The following is a 24,138-nucleotide window of genomic DNA, read 5'->3' as shown; positions in this document are numbered from 1 at the left end:
ATAACACAGACACTCTAGAGTGTAGAGTAGAGAGACCGTGTGTATTTTCAAAATTCTTCCAGGTCTCCAGCAGAGGGCATCTCTCTCTTTAGAGCTCAGTGGGGTTGAGGGGTGGGGTTGGGAGGTGGGAGTGGGGGGTGGGTGTAGGGGTATGGGATGGGGGGGGGGGGTCGTAGTAGCAGCCTTGAGCCTTGTGTGAGCGTGTTCTGCCCCGAGGGCCTGGGTCCTACTCTCCTGTTCTTCCCAGTGTCTCTCCTCAGAGCCCTGCCCGCTCATAGAACAACACGTAGGCGTCGCTGGTGCGGACTTGGCTGGAGGACATTGGCGTTACTCTGGGGGGGGGGGGGGGGGGGGGGGACACAGAGAACAATGCGGTGAGATAAAATGTTCCGATCCATCAGGTACACCAGCAGATATGACACTCAGATGGTAAAACACCATGGTGGCTTATCATAAGGTTTGTAATACGAAATCTACACGTGCAAGACGAGGTCAGATTACGTAGAATCTGAAGACAAGTGACTGACCAAATGAACCAAAGCAAGTGGACAGTAAGATAGAAATACCTCACTCTAGTTGTCGAGCACCTCTGTGTTTACTATTTTTAGACCCAGTGAAGCAGGGGTGTGTGTGTGTGTGTGTTGTGAGAGCAAGTTGTGGCAATAAGGGATCAGTTCCAAACCAGGCAGTCCAGAGAATAAGCTGTACTGTCTATGTGTGAGGACTGGAATTGTGAACTGTAGTCCTGCATTTGTAAAGGAGGGTAAGATAATGTTCTATGCAGAAGGGAAAGGAATCCAATGTGAGTCTGAGGGAAATGAAAACTGTAGCAGAGGAAAACAAGAGTAAAGAGAGAGGGCACTGCACGAATAAATGAAGTGTAAAACCAAATGAGGTTCGTGGCTCAGCCGCAGGAAGATATAAGACGACTACCAGAACAGGGAAGGCTTTTTAGAGAGAGTGAGTGGGAGAGAGGTGAAAGAAGTAAGAGGGGTTGGGGTGGGTATGCGAGAATCAGAGAGAGAGAGAGATAGAGAGAGAGAGAAAAAGGAGAGCAGTGCACTTCACAAAATAGCTGGAAGGTACAACAGGCAACTCAGTTAGTAATACAGACCTACAGAACCTGGTCTCATTATTTCACTCAACCATTAATATAAACCTCCCCCAATCAAAGGCCATTAAAAATAGTACACTGTCTTGTGTTCTGCACAGCATATAGACTGGGAAAAGTGCAACAGGAGAGATTTAACATAGAGCAGAGCTACTCATATAGACAGAAGGACTCCAAGGCAAAGGACAAAGCTTATTTAGTCAGTGTGTGTGGAATGTCAGCGTGGAACATGGCAACATACCGTGAGTCATTATACGTGTACCATTCTCCGTTACTGGGATTACAACAGTACGCTGTGTAGTGTCCGCCCATGGTGGTGCCTGAGTGATTGGACACTGCGTAGAGGTTATAGACTGCATTACCTACAGGGAGAGAGACAGGAAAGAGGTCAGGGAGAGAGACAGGCAGCTTAACATCTTGATAACGCAGAGAGAAAGTCATCACACCACACATGTTGGTAATTCCTATTGTTGGTAGCTTAAGAGGAGAAACCTCAACAGCGTTAAAGCACTGTATGGTCTGATAAAAGGTTTTCCATGCATCACTGTCGTTAATTGTGACCACTTACAGCTGTTGTCTGAGGCAAACTCCCTGAGGTCCAGATCCTTCATGGGGAAATTGACAAATGTGGACAGTTTGCTGGTTCTGACTCGGGCTTCAGAGAACCGCTTCAGATCTGCATGAGCGAGGCAGTGAAGGAAAGGGAACTCTGTACATTCAGCAAACAATCAGAAACTGGAGACCCGAGGTCAACCGTGCATCATATAATCTTACAGGGTTCAAGACATTAACGATACTGCGGGACACATGAACTCAGATGACTGTAAACACAGGTGACTGTGCTGAGGGCTCAATTCATTCTCTTGATTACGATGTTTCTATAATACTACATCAGCCGAAAGAACGTCAGAAACGTCATGGGAAAGGATACGTAGCACTAAGATTTTGGGAAACTTCTGAATGGTGAACTTCTTTGTACACCTTCTCCTGGCTTTACACCTGTAACATGTCTGGAAGAGAAAGAGCGAAGAATCAGATCCACTGAATTTACGCGATTTTTGTTATGGATTTAAACTGCGTCTTGGGGGTCAAGGAAGGCATTATATATTTAAGAGAACGGAGAAGCAGAGAGAAATAACATCAACTCTTACTGGTTTTTCATCTCCATCCAGCACATCCTCTTTAGTGAAGAGTCTCATACAGTCCATTAGACTCACGTCTCCATAGCCCTTCTGCACACACACACACACACACACACAACACAGAGCAGGCGGTCAAACGCTCTCTTTCTTACATTATGACAGTCAGACAGGCACAGAGTACAAAACAGAGCTGAAGTATCTTAAAAGTGTGTGGGTTTGGAGAGCTCAACACTGACCTTGGCAATAGGTAAAGACAGATCCCAGAAGGGGTCAAACACAGTGGAACAATAACCACAATCGCTGCACGTCAATGAACTCTTCAGTTGGCCCACAAACAAATCTGAGCAGTGAGAAAGATGACATCGGATAAAATACGCAAAATGACAAAAACCCCCCCAAAAACTCAAACATTAAAAACAATCAACCGACAAATCAGCCGATCGCAGGTCTATCTGAAGCGATGTTAAAGAATGGCATTCACATACCTACGATCTTGCTGTCCTCTCTCTCTAAATACTTGCTCCACATTCTCTTCCCCTTCTCGTCATCACTGCATGAAAAAAGAAGTGATATGTAAGCTTCTATCACTTTCTCTCTCACACACACACACATACACACACGCACACACACACATATTGCATGGTTCCCACTGTGGAAAATATTTAAGCATTAACACTATCTGAACGTATATTTTGCCTAATCAAGTCTTAAGCTGCAATACTAAGTGTCATTTTAGGTTGAATGGTGAAAAATAACATAGAGGAAGTTATGCGAGAATGCGATGGTTGAGTGTGTGCGGGAATGTGCCTGTAAGCCCAAAAGAAGAAGTATCACTGATCTGTTTTAACCTTTAGATCTGTTGTAACCTCTGTATAATCAAGAGCATCGGTCACTGCTTGAACCGTCTGTAACCTTGGGTGAAAGTATCTTAGATTAGATGAGTGAAACTGTTAAAAGGATGTCCGGCCGTGGCCATCTGTCACAGTCTAAAATTATGTCCGTATTAAAGATAAAATCACATGTCAGACAAAGGGAAGTTGTGAGAGAGCATTTCGGGTTCACTCTGCAGTTGTCCTTCGAGAACATGTTGTATGACAGAGTTCAAAAGCTAGACAGACTAGTCCCACTCCCACATCACACCACCTCTAAAGTGGTTTACGTCACTGTATAAATACTTCGTACTTCTCTCTGTTCAGAGACACTGTGCTCACAATTGACAGGAGTGCACTCTCCCGTGATCATGCCACCGGAATAAAGGTAAATGATTCATCACATCTTAAGTTTGTTGTCCCTGACACTTAGCAACTCTCCATGAGGAACTCCAAATTTCCCTTACACCACACAAATGATCATTTGAGCACGCTTAAAAGCATGTGCCACTTGTCAGTGAAGCTCATGACTTGTTCATCTGGCTTTAGTCCAGAACTGGGAAAACCAATCTGTTACTGAACAGAAACAGAAACAGAAAAAGAGTCGCTTACGGCAAGTGGTCAAAATCCTCCATGCTTCCCCGCGGCCGGACGGTTACCCTGTTGACCTCGTTATGAAGGCCGTCAAGCAGGAAACGCAGAAACTCCTGAGCATCCTGTTGGCTGGAAAGACATACATACCTCTATTAGAACACCTCTGTTAGATACCTCTGTTAGAACTGACAGGTGAAAAAAAAAAAGAACTGTAAAACGATAAATTAATCAACGGCCTCTGTCAACAACTTGACAACTGCCACTCTGAAAGTTGTGAGACGTGTTGACTCATTAAAAAAGACTTACTTGTAGCCCACAAATCTGGGAGCATATCTCTGGATTTGTGTTTTGAACTCGGACGGGCTGACAGCTTCACTGCCCGATGACGTCCACAAAGTCTGAATGAGCTTGGCAAATTCTACAAGCAAAGAGGTGACAGTAAAATTCTGTTGGTAGATCCAGAAGCATTAGACTACGAGAAGGAGGATATTTGGCGTGGGGAAACCATGCTAGAAAAGATGGTGTGTGAAAGCTCACCCTCCATGAGTGCAGTGTTTGTGCGATTGTTGTTGTTGAGGTCTCGGCGGTGGGAATTGTGTAGACAGTAGTCTCGCAGGCTTTGTGTGTTGCTAAGACACTGAAGTATGGAGTTCATGAAACACTAAAGAAGACAGAAGGGAAAAAAGGCATAACACAACTGGATGTACTAGGGCTGTGTACTGCTTAAGCAGTACTTGCTTGGATGTACTAGGGCTGTGTGCTGTGTTAAAGCAGTACTCGCTCGGATGTACTAGGGCTGTGTGCTGTGTCAAAGCAGTATTCAGCTGGATGTACTAGGGCTGCGTGCTATGTTAAAGCAGTACTCAGCTGGATGTACTAGGGCTGTGTGCTGTGTTAAAGCAGTACTCAGCTGGATGTACTATGGCTGTGTGCTGTGTTAAAGCAGTATTCAGTGGGATGTACTAGAGCTGCGTGCTGTGTTAAAGCAGTATTCAGCTGGATGTACTAGGGCTGTGTGCTGTGTTAAAGCAGTACTCAGTTCGATGTACTAAGATTGTGAGCTGTGTTAAGGCAGTACTCAGATGAATGACAGAGGCAGCAACATGTCATTCCTTTGGTCTAGAGTTTAGCTAGAGCAACAGCCCTGGCTAAGTTACTGATGACTGTGTAATGATTTATTTTTGGATCTTGCTCACACTGTTGCCTGGCAAAAGCCTCCAAACTGAATGTTCACAGCAACGAGATAGCATGACAAATAATATCAGCTAATGGAAACATCAAGAGGAATGTGCTATTGATATCAAAGGATGTCTTTGAGTAGCTGGTGTGTCTAAGACATAATACTCATGATATAAATCCTCACAGCATTAAATTTAAACTAAAAGATTAAAAATTATACACACATGGGCACATTGTTCTACCTTCAGTAACATTCAAAATACAAAAGCACAAAGGCGTACTTCAGGGGACTTCCCTACGGTTCTTTAAGAGGCACAGAGAATTGTGGCTAGACATTGCATAACTGACTTTTATCAAGAAAAGGACTCTCTGAGCCCGGTGCACTTACTGTGTTTCCCAGGTTTCGTAGTCCCACCAGGCCCTGGGCACTCTTTGAGTTCTGTAAAAGGAAAACCAGAGGGGACATTCAGGTCAGGCAGATTTAAGTAAGAGTGAGCAGCAGGATAATGAGTGCTTTAACTGAAATGCAGGACTGTAAAGTTACCAAGGCAAGAAAATGTGCCCCCCCCCCCTCCCCCACTTCCCTTTGCTTTATTTCAGCGTTTGTAGGAGGTGGTGAAAATGAAAAGCACTTCATCGCATTTCCACTAATGTAACACGTGTCTCTCTCTGAGGGCTTAGGTAACCCAGAAGGCTGTGCGGTACTTGGGCAGACATTACTGAAATCCAACACTGTGTTGTTTTTCTGGATGTGCCACTGAGTGCTGGTGAGGCCCAGAACAGGGAACGTGATCCACCTTGAACTGCAACTCAATCTAACAGTAAGGTGGCCCCTGATGCTTTCCAGTAGCCCCAACGCAGTGCGCTGGACCCCACCACAGAGCACAGCCTGCCGCTTCCGTGGATATGGTCCTTTGTGAGAGGACGGAATCTTTTCGGTTTTTCATTACGGCCCGATTATACTTGGAGGGGCCCCAGCATTTTGTCATTATATAAATAGCCACCATCTGTCACTTTCCACACAGGAAGAAAAAAAATTACAACACTTTAATTAACTAGAGATTATCTTAAAGCCTTGCTTTTCAAAATTCCACCTAAAAAAAAAAAAAGGCCAGTCTAAAGCCAGAGGTAAAAAACTGGCATGGTTTGTGATCAACATTCCATTCTGCTTGTTGTGAGTAATACACTGATAATATCCAGTGCCCTGCCCTCAGTAGCCTGACTGCCATAGCTGACAATTTCAAGATCAGGCATGCTGTCAGGGTTTGTTGCACTTTGCTGAGTAATATCTCTGATGCCAAAAATAGTATCGTTTTACACTAGCTACCTCTCATTGGCTGATTTGACACATTGGCAGCAACTCTGCTCTCGGACCTTCGGGAAGAGTTATCCATCCCAGGTAGTACAGACAGGCAGTACTTTCCTACTAGAGGAACACACCACTCCTACATGTACCACTTCACAATCACTGAGCACATAGTACACTTCACCAGGTACATGTCCTACATCTCCCTCCACCACAAAGAACCGTATTACCCATCATGATGCAGATTTTGAAGAGACAGGGACAATGGGCTGATTGTGAAGCAGTCATGTTTCAGGTCTCATGATTAAGGAACTGACAGAGCTGAAGGCATGTCTCACAAGATCAAAAGCAAATCCTGCTTTAGTCACTTCTACTCACTCTTCCCACTTTGGTGCATTGAGTGAACAAATAATCAGTACTGCAGAGCCAACCACACTGAGATCTAGCTGAGATAACTCACCTTCCAATCCAAATTCACCTTCTCTCATAGCGAGAACCTGCTCTATTGAACAACTCATCCTGAGAGAATGTATACATATGTAATTAATATAAAACTTGGGAACAATCTTTTTTGTGCTTCAACAACAGCAATGCTACCAACAACAAAAACAAAAATTCAGTCAGTTGAACAGAAAACAAGTTTTACATGTTTTGTTATGGATATGTGAACTGCTTCCCAATAAAATGGGTATTAAAATGAAGATTAATCTCTCATCTAAAACATTGTTATAGACTTTGTCATAAATTGACCAAATTTAATTAGTTTATTAGTTTAGAATGTCCAGAGTGGGCTTAACAGGTACATGTATACCTTTTAAGCCCGTCTGTAGTAAGCCCACCAGATATTTGACAGCAAATATTTGACATTTTATTGATTGGGTAAAAGGGGTATGCAACACAGAGACAGAAAGGGCTCTCCTCCTCTCTGATTTCTGCACAAAGAGTGGGGGTTGCTGTTGGTGCGAATGAGCCCTTGCATCGCATCTGGAGGTTTCCTGATTCTTAACACTCTTTCTCAAGCACTTTCTTTTCGATGGATCAGCATCGACCTTGAGTGTCTACCTCAGGGCCTTCCGATCAACTTCATTCATCTTTGTCGATACAGCAAACTTGTGACACTTGCCTACCTATTTTCTTCTCTGCCTACCTAGTTTTTCCCCATAATAATCCCCCCCACCCCTAAATAAGATAAGTAAGATTTTTTGTCTGAAGAGACTTCAAAAAAGATTTGATTTATCACGACCATCCACAGTTTTTATCCATGATTGTTGTTCTGCTGCACCATCATTCTGACAGTGTGCCATCTTAGCAGCAGACGCTTATGAATTCTGTCTTTTCAAATACAAAACAGTGCTATTAAATACAAAGCAAATACACCATGTAAAGTTTCATCTGACCGACTAATCTTTTAATTTTATTATTCTTATCAATATTCACCAAATTTGGTTGCCAGAATCTAAAAAAGGGCTTCTTGATAGTATTCCTCATAAGTTTTCTGGTGACTTCTAAAATGGTTGCTGCAAAGTGGCAGCACAAAGTCATATATATCTCCAGGACGAAACATTTAATTGGATCCGAATAGTTACTAACAAGATTATTCATTTCTGTGAAATGAATAATCTCTCTAATACTTCCTGTTCTTTTTTTTTATATATATATATATTTCCAAACGAAAAGAGTGAGTGGGCTTATATGGTATGTGGGCTTAACTAGGTCACTTTCCCTATTTAATGCTATATTCAAATGTAAGAGAATTATGAATGAATATACAGTAATATACTGATGAACAGGAAATGAGAGTTCAGTAATACCGGCACAGTGGATTTAAAGCGCGATATGCACATCCTCTGTCACACTCGCTTTCTCTCTCTGTCAGTCAGTGACTGTAGAAATAGGTCATGCTGTACCAGTGCCCTGGATACAGAGAGGTGAGCATAGGCTAATCCTGCTTTTATAACTGGCACTCTCACAGCAAGATGTGGAGCATAACTCCAGATGAAAAGTGACCAAAATGAGGACAGCAACAAAGATGTGGGCTAAACTCAAAGATCTATTATGACCTTGCTTTACACGTATTCATGTTAACCACAAAGACTTAAATGTGATTACCTGAAAAGGCTGATAAAGTCAAGTCAGGCTCAAAGCCTTTTCTGTTTTGTTTTCTTTCTTTTTTTTCAAATTCATAAGAGAGACTGTCAGGATGAACGAAAACTGGTAAAGAATTTGTGCTTCTTATCGAGGCCTCAAGTCTACAGCGACAACATATAATATTGGCAAGAAATGTACTTAAGTTGTATCAGTTTATTTTCACCTATATGTTCACGGAGTAAGTGAGCCTACAAGTTTATCACATACATAACAAATATGTTTTAATGTGTCAGCTCACCACCTACTAAGAGTGTGGCACCGTGGCTTTTTTTGGCTTTGTTCCACTACCAGTGAGTAGAGTCTGCCCCAGCCAGTTGCTTTCATCATATATTACAGATGAAAATGCTACACTAATACAAACATATACTACAATTCCTCCAAACTATGACACTCCCGTTATCAAATCACTGGACTCTCAATGTCTGCACTGCTTCTCTGACTCCCACTACACATTCATGAACAGACATCATTTGCGGTAAATGTGAGAGAGGCCCGCTTCCACAGGGTTCTCTGGAATATGGAATAATCACTGGCTGGTAGCACAATGGATGATGCTGAGGACAGTCTGTTCTGACCTGACAGTCTAAGCCAAAAGATCATAAACAACTTTGATAGCAGCAGCTGCCGCTGGTGCTGCCTCCAGGCACTCTCACTCACACATTACCTGTCAAACCACCACTACACAATGAGGTGGCAAACAACAGAGAGCAACAGGAGGTGAGCGGAAAGGGGAGAAAAGCTGTGCACCTATGAGTCATTTTAAACAGGGCAAGAATTCACGTCAAGGGCAAATAAAAAGGCACAGTTTAGGAATAATTGGGTAAACGTATCTTTTTGTCAGTAGGTGGAGTGGTGCAGATCAGAAAAAATGTGAGAAAATGAATGTGTCCTTGGATAACCTCTAAATATTACAGAGTAAAACACAAGACTAAAAACAATCAAACTATTCCTGCCAATACATCTTTCTCTTAGTGAGTGCATACCTTTCATTACATAAACATTCAGTATGTTTTCAGATTGCTTTTGATTAACTGAAAATGCAAAAAATCTACAAGAAGGGATCCATTGAATCCTCCTTCGTGATTCTTTTGATCATTTTAAAAATTAGGACAGTTGTTCTAGAACCTTCCAGTGATTCTCCCATGCAAGGCATTGTCCATTCAGGTATAAAAGAACTAATCTAGAAAAAAAGTGAGGGGGCCCAACCACAAATATAGCGTGACAGCAAGGATGATTTCAGAAGCAGGAGGCGGAGCTGAATTGAGCTCCGGATGCAAGAGCGTAGAATCTCTGCAAGTATTAGGGAGAGTTCTAAGGCGATTTCAGTTCATTACATAACAAGACAGCTGTAAAGAACTATGTCACGCGTGACAAGTCCGTCCTACAGCCTACATTAATTTGTTTCTTTTTATTAAAAACATGATATGTGATGCGCTAATACGTGATGCGCTAGTCAAGTTCGCTCTATGTTCCTGAGAAGAAGAACTCATACGGTAAATGATCTCATCAGACTCCAAATATTTTTACAGTTATGGACTACTATCAGTTTAATCGTTCACATTCAGTTGACAATTTTTAAACAAACCACTGCTCGTGAACACGTGAGTCATCAGCCTTAGTCAGACCCCTTTCACAGAATTTTCCATTGATTTTTCCTATATGGGCGGCAGCTTTCATAATGGTTCAACTTTTATAGTTGTACAACTGTTAAACACACATTCTAGCACACATATACACAAGAGCTAAAACCCCTGCTATACAGTGTATAATATCAAAAAATTCAGACAAGTTCGTATTAATTTGATTGCTCCTACGAGGTTTACGACAGACCTCCACAGAGAGATTAATTCGTCATTATATAACCGCTGGTCTGTCATAAAGCTTGGAGTACTTATTGATGGAGAGGGCAAACGACACGTAAAATACCAACCAGTATCAACAGCACTTATTTGAAATTTATTTTAAGTAGAAATTCACATTACTGCACGATCTTTTATATGTTTATATCTTTAAATGCATGCCCCTACCTTGGCTTGATTAATCAGAAGTCCTACAAACGTGGAGACCAGCACAGAGCCCGACACGTTAGAGTTTTTGCGCCTCATGTCCTGTCTCAGAAATGGTAGAGCAACAGCCGGCGGTTCCTCGGGAATAGTAACGGTGTATGACTGTCGCATAGTAGGCATATTAACAGACAGAGCTCGTATAAATAACCGTTTCCCAAGAAGTCAGTCTGTTAATCGTTTTCTGTCCTCTTCTGAGAAAATGCCGGTTTGAACAGAACTCAAAAAACGTTTCTATCTTTACGGGTCGTGTCCATTCAATTGGTGCCTTCAGTCAATTAATGTAATAAATTCAAGATGGTTTTTGCACTGAACATCATGTGCGATGCTGATAAAGGTGATATTCCTCCAACGCAATAAAAGCAACCATCAAAATTACCTTTTTCCCTAAAATAAAGGGTGTACAAACAACACTCTTCCCGCTAACAGCAAAGGTGAACAAGTTAGACGTACAGTACAGATGCAGGTCTTGCCTCCAAATTGCAGGAATCAGAATCACACGCAATTTGCAGCTCCATCTCTTTTTACTACAGGCCTACTAAGCACACGCCCACAGCTTAGAACAGACGTCAGGCTGACTCTCGTTCCTACGACGTCAAACACCGGAAGGCAGGTTAAAAAGACAGATACCAAATTTATGTTCTTAGTATTACTATGCAGTGGTGGGAGACATTTAGTAAATATTAAACCCGATTATTTTAAGTTACATCCCAGATAGCGAACGCAGCTCCAAAAGATAATTCTAGGCAAAATGACTAATATTATCGAATACAAATGGGCGATGCAGTCACAACCATCAATCCATAAGCGATGTATTTTATGATCATGTCACGGAAAATTTTGACATGCACTTAACAGTTTGAACCAATGTCTGGAATGTTTTAGGTTACTGGGAAATAAAATGATGACATGATCTGACATCTTCGATAGCCATTTAAAGAAAAAGGATGATTAAGATCATTTGTAAAGACAGGGCTAAGCATTGCCTTATTCGTCTTGTACTCACCAGACGTGAAACTGATGCTGCTGCACAGATGGTCATTTAAATGAGTGTATATTATGATAGGATGATTGAGTCAATACACTAGACTTCTCTATAGTCCAAAGGGAATTTCTAAATTTCTAATTTGGTAGATATTCCTTTAAAAGCAATACAATCATAGAATTATATCTTAATAAGATTAATTGTTGGAAATAACAAGGGGCAATGAAAAGTGGGACAATGTGTCTGATCGGCTGGCTCTCATACAGATTACCAGACGGTATTAGGCTTTTACACGTGAAAGTTGGGGAGACAATTAGAACAAGGCAGGCAGCTGGTAACCCAATACACATAACCCACATGAGGACGTTAGTCTGAAAATTCAGCAGGCCGCTATTGTGACGGCGAAGGTGAGATGGAAGTAGGACACTTCAGTATGTACAAGACGCACCTACAACCCAGTGACATCCTGTTAAATGCAGTGAAATCAAACGAGAGAAAGAGATAAATAAAATGTACCTGCATGACAGAACAAACCAAAACCAAAGAACCAAAAAAAAAAAAAAAAGGCCAGATAATATGTACCAGCACTGGTCTGCTGATTTCGTGTCTGGGTGCATTGACAAAAATGGTATTGCAGACCAAGTCCAGCACTGTTCCTTAATGTCTTTCCATTCACCATTTAGAACTTGACACAAAGTTTCCTATTAACAGTCTGTCGCCCCGGACAGGTTTTGTAACAACGCTAAGAGCATTATGTCTCATACACCGTGTTTACTTAGACAGATGGGATCCAGATCTGGTTGAATCAGAGAGAACTGGTGCTTTGTACCCAGTCTAATCAAACAGGGCTGCCAAAAAGCAGAGCACACAGTCATGAGAACAGAAGGGACATGAGATCACTGTGAATGAGAAAGCAGGTTAAGCTTCCCTGGTGCTAGTTTTTCTTTTCCTTAGAAAGCGAGTTTACATGAGTTAAACCGTCTATGGTTAATTTGAGACCAAATTACTGATATATCTTGAATAAATGCTATGTGTGCATGATGTAGCATTGAAAGGGCTATGTTTTGTTGACTTTGTTACAGAGAATTACTGGCTTTGTCTGCTTGACTGCATTATTTTACTTGTTCAGTACCTGAAAGTACATCAGATAAGTCTCTGAGACAGAGAGAGATGGAAAAAAATAAGGCTAACAAAATTTTTAAATCTATATCAAATGTGTTAGATGTCAGTAGAGCACTCTCCAACTTTGGAAGCATCATTGTACACTCTTCAAACTGTAACTAAGAACGGCTTCCCATGAGGTAGATTATCTGAGTCATAAAGAACCAACATGACTTTTGGGACAACATAAACAGTTCAGAAGAAAACGAGGTTGGTAACCCAGAGGAAGCGTATGAGGAGGTAACTGGGAACGTACTGGTTGGCCCTTACGTGCTGACCTGACGTGTGAATAAGAGAGACCAGCCTGTTCCAAGCAGTCTTATGACCAAGTCTGTGTACACAACAAACAATCCAGGAACAGATTCCATCACCAGGCGGCACGTGTGCATGCATGAGCGTAAATGCGTTTGTGCATGGTAGGCACAGTCCAATCCTGAGGGGCAGTCGAAGTGCAGAAACAGCAGAGAGATGAAGAGAGAGGGAGAATGTATATGTGAAAGCGTCTTCTGAAGTCAGTAAAAGATCTCAGAATAAACAATGTATTTAGGGCATTATTAAAAAGTCTGTCCTGGGAAAAAGCTGTTTTCAAGTGCAGATACCTTCCCCCCCTTAAACAGAGTGATAAAACACTGTGATATTCTATGCTCTGCAACGTTCCAGAATTAATAGTATAATTCCAACTATGGCGATAATCAGTTTCAATATCATATGAAGCAGTACCATGTGAAGTAATAGCATTTAAAGTATTACCATAACAGAAAACCTTCAAAAACATTATGAAAGCAAACCAGTATTTACGTTGGCAAAAACCATAACACTAACTTGACATTTGTACGGTGTGATACACTGGAAAGACATTACATTTCTCCAAATTCTGGAAATATAAGACAGATGCTCTATGTTCTCTTGCTGCCAGAATAAAACAATTCCAAGAACAGAATGAAATGTCATCAACCTGCAAGTTACATTGCGAGTGCCAGCTGCCTGCTGTTTTAGCTCGACAGAATACTACACTTGAGTCATAGACTTCACTGTTACTTAGCAACACTGTTTACAGCTGAACTGCATATAGCTACACTACCACTGTCAGATTCTCAAGCTTTAACGAATGCAAAATATTGCATTTGTATGTACAAAACCTGCACTTCACTGATGTTATACACATTATACCTAGCCCTGATCTTCCCACCTCTAACTGTTGTACAGAACTGTAATGAAAAAAAAAAAAGAATGAGGATTAAGTCAGGGGGTGCCGTCCTGTTTTGTTTGTTGTGGGCATGTAAAGCCCTTTGAGACTTTAAACAGTGATATTGGGCTCTAAATAAACTTAAACTTAATAACAGTTTCTACCCAGTCAGCAGAGTGGCATCATTACCATTAGCCATGAATAGTGACAATCTCTAGCTGGCTATGAAACTGTGCTAATACTGACTGAGCTCCACAACCAGCCGACAATAATTCTCAGACCTTGGGAAAATGACCTACTAGACTGTTGTTGGGATTACACATAACATTTTGAGACTGGCTTGGCACGGCACACACAGTTCATTTCAATGTGTGTAATGAAGATTCGTTACTCACTGATATCCTGTGACTGACAGTGATACACCCTCTGTGATACATTTTGTTATTCTACATTCTGATAATACCTTTCTGGGTGACAGTCAATAGAGGTCAACAGAGGTCTTTATGAGTGATACATTTTCAGAGGCTTAGGTTGTGAGCAAAAATGAAAATTGTAAAACAGTTATAGCAAGTAATCTCAAGACTCTATCCTCAATGTTTTTGAGGCAGCTATGACTAATTTGTTTACCTATTCTACTAATTAGACATCCCAATTAATCAAGGCCTAAGCAAATCATGCCTCTCCCTGATTTAGCTGTTACAATCCCTGATCTTCTGTCAGCAATGAAACCAGACTGTCTGACAGAATTGAACAGCTTGATGTGCTTAGAGACAAACACTTATCTCCTGTCCCAAGTGCCACTACAACTCTGGGCAACTCTAAGTTTAATTCAAAAGGCTTCCGTAGTGCCAACTATAACTTCAGAAAAATCAGAATTAGTATTCCAGATGATTTATTTGAAATAATAAATAATGTTTCAAATGACATATTTGTTGACTGGGAATTAATTAATGATAAGGATGGCAATTGATTAAATGGTAGCTTAAGGATTTCTCCCTCAGTCCAACCCTTCATATGTTATCACGCCTGTTAGACATAGCCACTTCAGCCTGACAGATTTCTGATAGTAAACTGCTACCTACACACAGTAAAAAGCGGTGAATGTCCTGGACAGCTTTTAGAGGCAACACTAAATCGTCTCCTTTGAACAGAGGTCTTAGATCAGAGCTAAATTCAAATGTTGACTGTCTACATTCTTTCCACGCAGTGTCCTGAATGGCACTGCTTCCGTCAAGGAGGAAACATAAGCAACACAGTCACTGGCATACACCCCTCACTGGCACAGACAGACGCCAAAATAAAAGGACCCTGTAAAACCACTTGTTTGAACTAGAGTAGGGAAAAGGTTATGTACGATAACATTACTATCCACGAAACAATCACCTTTTCATATTAAAATTTCTTAAAATGATTGTGACTGGATGCAGCGCTGAGAACGAAAGTTAGTCCTTCTCTCAGTACACCACAGTCTTGCATGAAACACAGACGGAGGAAGTATATTTTCACCACTCAACAAGGCTGCCCCCTGTGGAGCTAAACTAAAACATATTCTTTTCTGCTGCTTTGTGGGGGAAAAAAACACTGTTTCTACCAGGTAACTCTCAAACATACAGCATGCTGTAGAACGAGAAAAACATTAATCTACAGCTCTTACCGAAGACTCTCTGACTGGAGAAGTGGAGCGTCCATTGCTGCTTTTCTCCCAAGAAGAAGTGAAGCGGCTGCTGCTGCTGCTGCTACTCCTCAGCCCACTGCTGCTCCCACTAAGAACCTCCTGCGTCGAGCTGCGCGACAGCCCGTAGCTCGATCGGGCGCTGCTGTAAGGCTCGGAAACCTCTGAGCCCCGGCTGCGGTAGGATGACTGTTTCAGGCTGCTGCTACTGCTGTTGGAGGATTCGTTGAGGCCAAGCGAGGACAGGTCCCGCGTCAGATCGCTTTGGCTGACTGACTTGCGGCGGCTTAGGGAGATGCTTGAGGTGGCAGGCGAGGTGGAGAGGTAGCTGGGCTGCACTGGAGAGTAACTGTAGCTGGTGTAGCCGGCGCCGCCATTCAGGCCCGACCCATAGCCCTTAGCCGGCGTTCGGCTTAAGCTTTCGCTGCGTCGGCTGCCCAGGAGGTCGGTGCGTGGGATGGTCCGGCCCCGGTCGGGCTCGGATGACGTACTATAGTTGCGGTTGCGGCTGGTGCTGCTGCTCAGGTAGCCCGAGGAGGTGTAGCCAGAGGAGGAAGCCTTATAGGGGAGCTTGTCCCGCTCGCTAAAGGAGCTCAAAGAGGGGGTCAGGGAGGAGCCATAGTTGTAGTGACTGGTATAGGAGGTGCCAGCATAGCGCTTAGCCGTGGAGGAGACACGAGACATGCTGGGTTCTCAGCCGAAGGTGAGACAGTGGCAGGCCGCATTGACTGGAAGGAAAGACCCAACAATGACAATAAATCCTTATGCTGCAACTATATGGGAAGGACGAACTGTTTTTAGACTCTTAGGGTAATCTTTATGCATTTGAAACTTGCTGACAATTAAAATAGTTTAGACTGAAACACAGAAAAAATGCATTAATTGAACAATAGTACATAAATCTGTCAACAACACAAAACACATTACTTAAAGTGCCAGTTAACCAAATTGACACAGCAATGACATGGATTAGCTAGGCCATCAAGCTATTCCACAATCACATGGAGCTGTTTTCATGAAGTTTACTTTAGTGCCATGTGTAAAGGCACTGCAGACCCTCCTGTTTATCTGTAATGGGAGAGCCCCTCACAGAAAAGCTGGATGTTAAGGTGGCACAAGCTGTTCTTGTGGAGAGATGCGCTCTTGCTCACAAGGCAGTGCAGCATCTGAATAAATAAAGCTATCTGGTGTTGTTGATCCGTTTTGGGTTCAGTCAGGAAGGCTCCTATTTCTTTAATCTCTCTCTCTCTTTCTCTCCCTCTCCCTGCACATAGACTCCACAGAAGCATCAATAATTCAGCACTTAGATGTGGAGTGGGCAACATGCTGGAGATAGTCCAAAGCACACACCAGAGCATGGCTATTCAGACACAAAACGACTGCTTCTCACATGCTCACTTCAGGAAAGACTCCTCAAGACCGCTCCTCGCCCGGTCTCTCTTTTAATACCCAACCATACCAACAACAAATAAGAAGGAGGGTGATATTTAATATTCAAACCACAAGTAGCTCAGGGTTGAGGACACAGTCTCTACTCCTGAGCTCTTCAAAATAAATGTCACAGTACACACTATGAACAGTTGTGCAAGATTTCAATTTCCAAACCTCGAAAGTCCCGGAGTATTGGTCAAATAAACTCCACTAATAGAGCTTAACTGTACAGCGTATCTAAAATTCATGTCATACAGTTCATGTCTAAAAATCAAGTTTGTACCCCTAACGGACAGATGCCTGAAGAACTGTACTTAATGTAGATGTCATCGCTGCTGAAACCAGAGCCAGGAGGCAACCACAGGCCACTCAGCAAACAATACATTTGCATGAGAGAAATATTACAATATTACTGTGTAGAATGATGAAACAGAGCTCAGGGGGAAAACAAAAACACTACCAGCCTGCTCAGTAGCAACAAATTTAACTTTTAATTGCGATGAACTGCTGATTTTGAACTGCTTATTCCCCATTCCACTGCAATAATGATATTTCATTTGCTCTAACATAATATCTTTGTGTGACCTCTCAGGTCTCTTTTTGTAAACTAAGCGTGTGTTGCTTGGCTAAATTCCACTTGCTCTTTGGACCCCACAGGTCTTGGCTCCTATGCAAAATCATGCTGCCGAAGGTGTTATACAGCCAATATTCAGCTGGCATTTCTTATGACACGTCGGTTGAGTGTGAAGCAGGGCAAAGAGAAGGTAGAGGAGATGTGTTAAAGTGTACTGTAGTCTGGGACCATCAGATGCCTGACATTTTTAAAATATACACATCGTCTACAGGACCTGACATTCAGGTCTGTACTCATGGGTGGAAGGTGTTACAGTGAGCTAATGCAGAACTGGAGACTATTGTTATACACACTGCTAGAGGTCTAACATTTAGACTGTTTCCCCTGCTGATCAGCTTACATTAGGCTTCTTACTCTCCTTTCATTTTTGAAGGTTTTTGTGTAGAGGCTACACACCATGTTAAAAGTCAACAGGTTCAGCAGCAGGTAGGAAAGCAAAATAAACCACAAGAATAATAAAAACAAGAGTGGAAATTCTGATAGGGGTTCGTATGAAAGAAATATTCATTTAACACGACGCAAAGCAACAGAAAAGGATTATAAATTTAAAACTACAAGAACACAAGAGTGCTTAGCACACGTAGATGCAATGTTTGAAATCAACATGTTGAGTCTCAGGCATGGGGAAGCTATATTTACCCTGAAATGTGAGCAGATAAGAACCCAGTGTCTGTGAGAGCCAAACTGATGCCTCAGCCCTCTGGTCTGAGCAGTGGCACTCTGGTACAAAGGTTCTCAACAAAATTCTGCACGTCAGACCGGATCAAACGTTCACCTCTGATATTAACGCCGCAATGCTCCTTTGTCTCAATATTCTGTTATTTTCACGGGACTTATTTTAGATGAAGTAGCTGTCTGAGAGGCTATGGCACTGTCAGCCACAGTCAACATGCAGTGCTAATCTAACACGTTATTTTGTCACCTAATTCGATTGCCAATTGGTCTTCTTACACCTAGAGGGTTATACATTCAACGCGCAGCTCAATAATGTATCTGACATCAGTCAGAGCAATGGAGCAATGGAACACACAAAATGAGAACCAAGTAGAATGTGCTAAAATGGACAAGTTGTTTGTGAATTCTGGAGATCTAGAGCTTTCAGCTAAATACAATTACGAAGACAAGAGAGCTGAAATTATACATTATAGTTAATGCATTTACGTGCACATTTAATTTATATAGCCCACGTTGTGTATTGACACTCAAACATTCAATAACCATATGAGGTCACAGAAAAGATTAGCTTATGCCAGGAATTTTCACTGGGGATATTCTAAAAAAACAGGTATTCACAGGCAATCCAAAGGCTTTGCAAAGAGGCTCATATTCTTATAAATGAAAACATCCAGATAGCATCTCAAATCACACAGTATGTACATCACTATGTCTTGTCCATTAAGGTATAACTAAATTACAAAATGCATGTGAGTGATCTTTGATCCCTGTAAGATGTACAAATGAATCTAGAACCCACAACCAATTTTGTCTTTCACTGAAAGGCCTGCACGTGACTGGCGCGACTGAAAGAGATTGACGTACTGAATGAATAGTATGTACAAAAGTGTTGAGCCCATTGCATTCTTAATACATGTGATCGGTGCCATGAGCTCCTCTTCAATATCAGGCTTCAGCATATGTGTGGGGTGAAGAGGGGTGTTAGGTTATGGGGTACCTGCTGCAAGTAGAGCTGTTTCTCTTAGTTTCAGCAGACAGCAGTAACGACCTGGCAGCTTACCACACCACACGTTCACCGCTCATTGCTCAAACCTGTGGAAACAGACCCCAGAGGGCATAAAGTTTTAAACTGATGGTAATGTTTGACATGCAGCAATAGCTATAAAATGAAATCATTGCGACAAGAAATATATAGTGAAAAGTATCTTTTTCAACTGGCCTAAAATATTTAAAAGACAGACTGACCAAAGTAAAATTTCTCACATATGGAAATTATAAGGCTTCTCACATAACAGCAAACTAGCATGGGATGAAAGATCAGAATCTGATGTTAACAGCTTTTCATTAATTATGTGTCAAAAATACTAAACACTCTCATTCTTCTACCAAATTGAAATAATATGTATATTTAGTTTCAATTACTTTTGCCATCATACTTATGGGCTGACATATCTCTGGAGATAAGAAATATAAGAATAGCTTAACATTTCTTCACATAGACATAGATGCATCATGTCAACAGCACAGCTTACGTTACAGAACAGAGACAGTGAGCTCCTGGTTAGGTAAAACCAAAAACCAAAAGGCAGAACCTGTAGCAGATGTTTCTCACGAAATATCATTCCTTTCCTTTCCAGAACACACATGAAGAGTACAAAGACAGCATCGAGCGCTGAGTGAGGAAGAAGAAACGGAACAAGTAAAGAAGGTAGCAAAAAGGCTCACCAGTGGCGTATTCAGTAAACACCGTGCTGCATAGGAGGCTGTGGCCCCAGAGTGAGAGGACCAGGGAGGGATTGCATGAGCACAGTGATCCAGAATGCCAGAGATCATGTTACAGAGCCGGTAAATATAGCAATTGCCTATGACCTCTGTTGGTCACTCAGCACTTAAGTAGCATTCCAATTTGCTCTTAAAGGAATAGCCTTAACATTTTTTTTTTTTTTTTTTACATACAGGGATGCTTAGGTAACATCAGCTAATTTGGTCCCTCTACCATTTCACTTCTATAAACTTAAAAGATGTAGCCTATCGTATGATTCCTTACAACGCCCTGTTTATGACTCATAAATGCTGTTCCTGGTATCATAATACATTGCATAACACTTATCAGCTGGTTAAATAGACTACTAGCCTACTCATATGAAAACTGAAAATAATATGCATGTTCAATTGACTGCATATATCCCTAACATTGAAGTGATCAGATTCTGTTGACAAAAGTAATAATCACAGAGGGTCCTCGGTCTTATGACTGAACTCACCATACTTGTGCATATTACATGGGTTCATAACAGTGTGCATCCTCTCACTGTTGTGCATGGGTGAATTACTGTAGATTAGCCCATTCCATTTCATATTTTGAAAAATCAAGTAACATACACTGCCTAGCCAAAAAAAAGTCACACACTCTAATGTTTCCTTGGACTGCCTTTAGCTTTGATTATGGCGCACATTTGCAGTGACATTGTTTCGACAACCTTATGCAACGTCACAACGTTTATTTCTGTCTGAGCCGCATTCATTTTTGGCCAATATCTTATTGAGGATGGGAGAGTCGAACCACTCCGTAAAGTCTTCTCCAGCACCTCCCAAAGAGTTTCAATGGGGTTAAGGTCAGGACTCTGTGGTGGTCAATTCATGTGTGAAAATGATTCCTCATGCACCCTGAACCACTCTTTCACAATTTGAGTCTGATGAATCTTGGCATTGTCTTCCTGGAATATGCCCGTGCCATCAGGGAAGAAAAAAGCCATGGTCATTCAGTAACTCAGCTGACTTCATTTTATTGCAGCATAACATTGCTGAGCCTAGACCTGACCAATTGAAGCAACCCCAGATCATAACACTCACTATCTAAGCCGCTTATCCTGATTAGGGCTGCGGGGGGTACTGGAGCCTATCCCAGCGCTCATAGGGCGAAAGGCAGGTCGCCAGTCCATTGCAGGGCAGACACACAGACAAACACACTCACGCACGCACACATTCATACATAGGGGCACATTCATACATAGGGACAACTTTTTTTGGCCAGGCAGTGTAGTTTACGCCACTGATCATACAAGCACTAGACAAAATAATGGAAATGTCTGAACTAAGGGACACATATCCTGAAACGACAGAATTGCAGAGATATCCTACAAGGATCAATAAAGTGTACTTAACTTACCAATGTTTACGCAATAAAAGATGTTGTCTAGGTGAGTTTCTAAAGGAACATGAGAGTTCAGAATGATTTTGAAAATCATAAACTAGTTGGTCCTTGAGTTGCAGGGGTATCAGTCCTACATGCATACAAGACCAAGAAAGAAAAAACTTCATAAGTATAAAGGGGGGGGGGGGGGTCTCAACTCAGAGCTCATGAGAGGAATAGAGTATAAAACAGTTACTACAAACAAAGAAATTATTTCAGATTGCTGTATAACTGGTTCTACACCTCTATGACACTGTCTCGGCAAATACTATGTCAGGAGCTTAGAAAACTGATGATTTATGGAAAAATTGCCATTTCGACCCTTAATATCAAGGCCAATGTACAACAACATGTAACCCTGGCTTCTGATTAGTAGTAGAGATTTGCATAAGCTCATCAGTCATCATTTTATTTTAGTTCTTTTCCTACAACTGGAGGAGTGAAAGTTTTGAGAAAGTCAAAAGACGTCATCAGCCCAGAATGTTGGTTTCAAACGGTAAAACATGCTGGTGGATCTGTTATGATCCAGGAAGCCACCTTGTCAGTCACTGAGTCTGAGAAGCTTCCATATCATGGTGCAATTACGATATGAATCCATTTGCGGTGATGATGTACAATTTACTGTAAAATCATTGTTTTCTTCAAGATATTCCCATATTCCTTAAATACTTTTTCTTGATATGATCTAATTTCCACCCAGAAATAATCAAAACCTAATCTAGCAGTATTACAACGAGTGAAGTTGTTCTTATGGTAAAAGGTAGCTCAACTTCTTATATGTTAACTCTGTAAATGAATTACTATGGTTTGGTTTTCACGTAGTTTTATCCACTGATATATGTCATGTTAATGGCTGCAGTGAGTTTAAAAATGCAGTATAAGTATATAATTTTCTTTAGCTATACTTGCTGCCAAATTCAAGTTTATGTGTTTCATATTGCTTCAACAAGACATTTTAGTATACAGTTATTGGTGAAAATGAGTTTATAATCCACGTTTTACGTATCCATAATCTCCATACATATCCATAATTTCCGTATCAATAAATGAAAGAAGTATGGCCAGAAACAAGTTTAATTTGTGAGCGAGGGATTGTCCCGTTCTGCTGGAAAACTAAACATAAAATGCAGCCCGCTAATCCAACTGAATTTCAGTTGAAATGTCGTATTTCTAACAGAAGGTAGCTGTATGTAGATGGCGGATTTCTGTCTAGATTAACTATCAATTACCTTTCCACTTGCCAAATTTCGAGAACAAACCAACCTGGGAGCTGGCTAGCTAGCTAGCAACCCTACGTAGCAACGGAATAATACAGCACACGTGACATTCAAGTGGATTCAGCACCCTGTGAGTTGGTACAGTAAGCAGACAATGTCTTTCATAAACTTCTAAAGTCATTACATTAAAGTCAGGACATTACATTACAGACGTGGAAAGGTTAAATAACTCATATTAACTAACCCAAATTGTAGGGTATATGCGGACTAAGTAATTAGATGGAAATGCCAGGCTGTTAAATACGGTTGCTTGATGGTGGTGGGCACAGCGCAAAGCTCAGACTGAGGCAAGTGATTAGGAGAAAATTAGAGCGAGACGACTGTGGAACGTGAGCAATCCGCAGCGCAAAAGGGGTACCAAACATTAAATGAGCAACAACTATTGCATAATTGCGTCTTAACTTGATGGGAAACGGTCAAAGTTTACGTCTACTCCTATATCGCAATCCTAAAGAATGGTCAAGAATGTGTGGTCCGCACGTAACATCGCCAAAATTAACATTACTCACCCAACACTGTCGGTGATCATATTTTTTCTTCTTCCACTTGAGTCTCTCCAGAGTATCTTTCTGTCTTACTCATCTACAGGATTCGCTGTATAGGTAACAGAGAACTATAAGCATTCAACACATACTAAAACAAAAACATTATCAACATTCTTTATGGGATTTGTCCTTGTACCATATCTAGACGTGCGGTTAAATAACGGATCTCTCACTTTAAATGTGACGTAATTTCATACATAGATCTATTTGATTGGCTAATTCCTTTCCCCAAACGTCACTTCAGAGCCACCTCCCACACAATCACCTTGGTGACGGAAGTAAACATCACTCTCAATCGAATAGATGACTAGCTGGCCAAGTCAACTGAAGTGGACTACTTTGACCATTTTGTTCCTCTGTAATTTTGTCGTGAATTTAACCGACTTCTGCATCTGTTTCTTTCGCATAGATTTGTTTTATAGTATTTGTGTGTTAATACTTAACTTCCTCAGCTTTTTTTTGAGTGTCTATCGTTTAAACTCATCAACCATCTGGATAGTGCATATTCTTAGAACTTGCAGACAAATTTAGATAGTTTCTGTTGATTCTCAAGTCTTTCAGTTTTCACATACAGTTCTCATACCTAGCAACAACACCACTTCTGAGTGGTTGTACAAAACATCACTGCTATTTTCCTATTTAACTTATAGCAACAAAGAGATAAGAAAAGCAGAAGGAAGCATTTAGCAAATCTTGATTTTGTCTCCATGATTCTATAAATAACTATAAAGATTATGATTTGATGCATTTTACAGAGCTATAGCTGATTTTCAGGATGGTAACATTAATTCCTTAGAACTGGACACAGTGGGAGGTCAAAACCTGATTTTATGAAATCTTAGATCTTTTTTGCTTCTTACTCACATTTAAGAACTTTAATAATTTGAGATTTAGTTATCAAAGTCAGTGAGATGTATGAAACGCACTTCTATATGGAATTCTTTTAAGCTAAGAACATGATTTTGAA

At 41.3% G+C, this 24,138-nt stretch overlaps 1 protein-coding gene across 3 annotated transcripts; it reads right to left on the bottom strand.

Annotated features, from left to right (window-relative positions):
* Positions 1-172: 172 nt before the first annotated feature.
* Positions 173-23,157, bottom strand: usp2a (ubiquitin specific peptidase 2a). 3 transcript variants are annotated; one of them, XM_030777204.1, is made up of 14 exons: positions 23,136-23,157; positions 19,154-19,248; positions 15,399-16,144; positions 5,284-5,334; positions 4,254-4,377; positions 4,023-4,134; positions 3,735-3,845; positions 2,739-2,803; positions 2,490-2,593; positions 2,263-2,343; positions 2,043-2,121; positions 1,680-1,787; positions 1,353-1,473; positions 173-332 (listed from the first exon to the last, which is right to left on the bottom strand). In XM_030777204.1, exons 3-14 carry the CDS (start codon positions 16,098-16,100, stop codon positions 257-259), a joined length of 1,734 nt encoding a protein of 577 aa, XP_030633064.1. In that variant the 5' UTR covers positions 16,101-16,144; positions 19,154-19,248; positions 23,136-23,157; the 3' UTR covers positions 173-256. The 3 variants fall into 3 exon arrangements, with proteins under 3 accessions (XP_030633064.1, XP_030633066.1, XP_030633067.1); XM_030777206.1 differs by lacking the exons at positions 15,399-16,144; positions 19,154-19,248; positions 23,136-23,157 and adding an exon at positions 10,377-10,535 and having other exon boundaries at positions 2,263-2,340; XM_030777207.1 differs by lacking the exons at positions 15,399-16,144; positions 19,154-19,248; positions 23,136-23,157 and adding an exon at positions 10,377-10,532.
* Between the last annotated feature and the right edge of the window lie 981 nt (positions 23,158-24,138).

This window comes from Chanos chanos, chromosome 6, assembly GCF_902362185.1.
Source record: "Chanos chanos chromosome 6, fChaCha1.1, whole genome shotgun sequence".
NCBI classification, from domain to species: Eukaryota; Metazoa; Chordata; class Actinopteri; order Gonorynchiformes; family Chanidae; genus Chanos; species Chanos chanos.
This window is presented reverse-complemented; position numbering and strand designations above follow the sequence as displayed.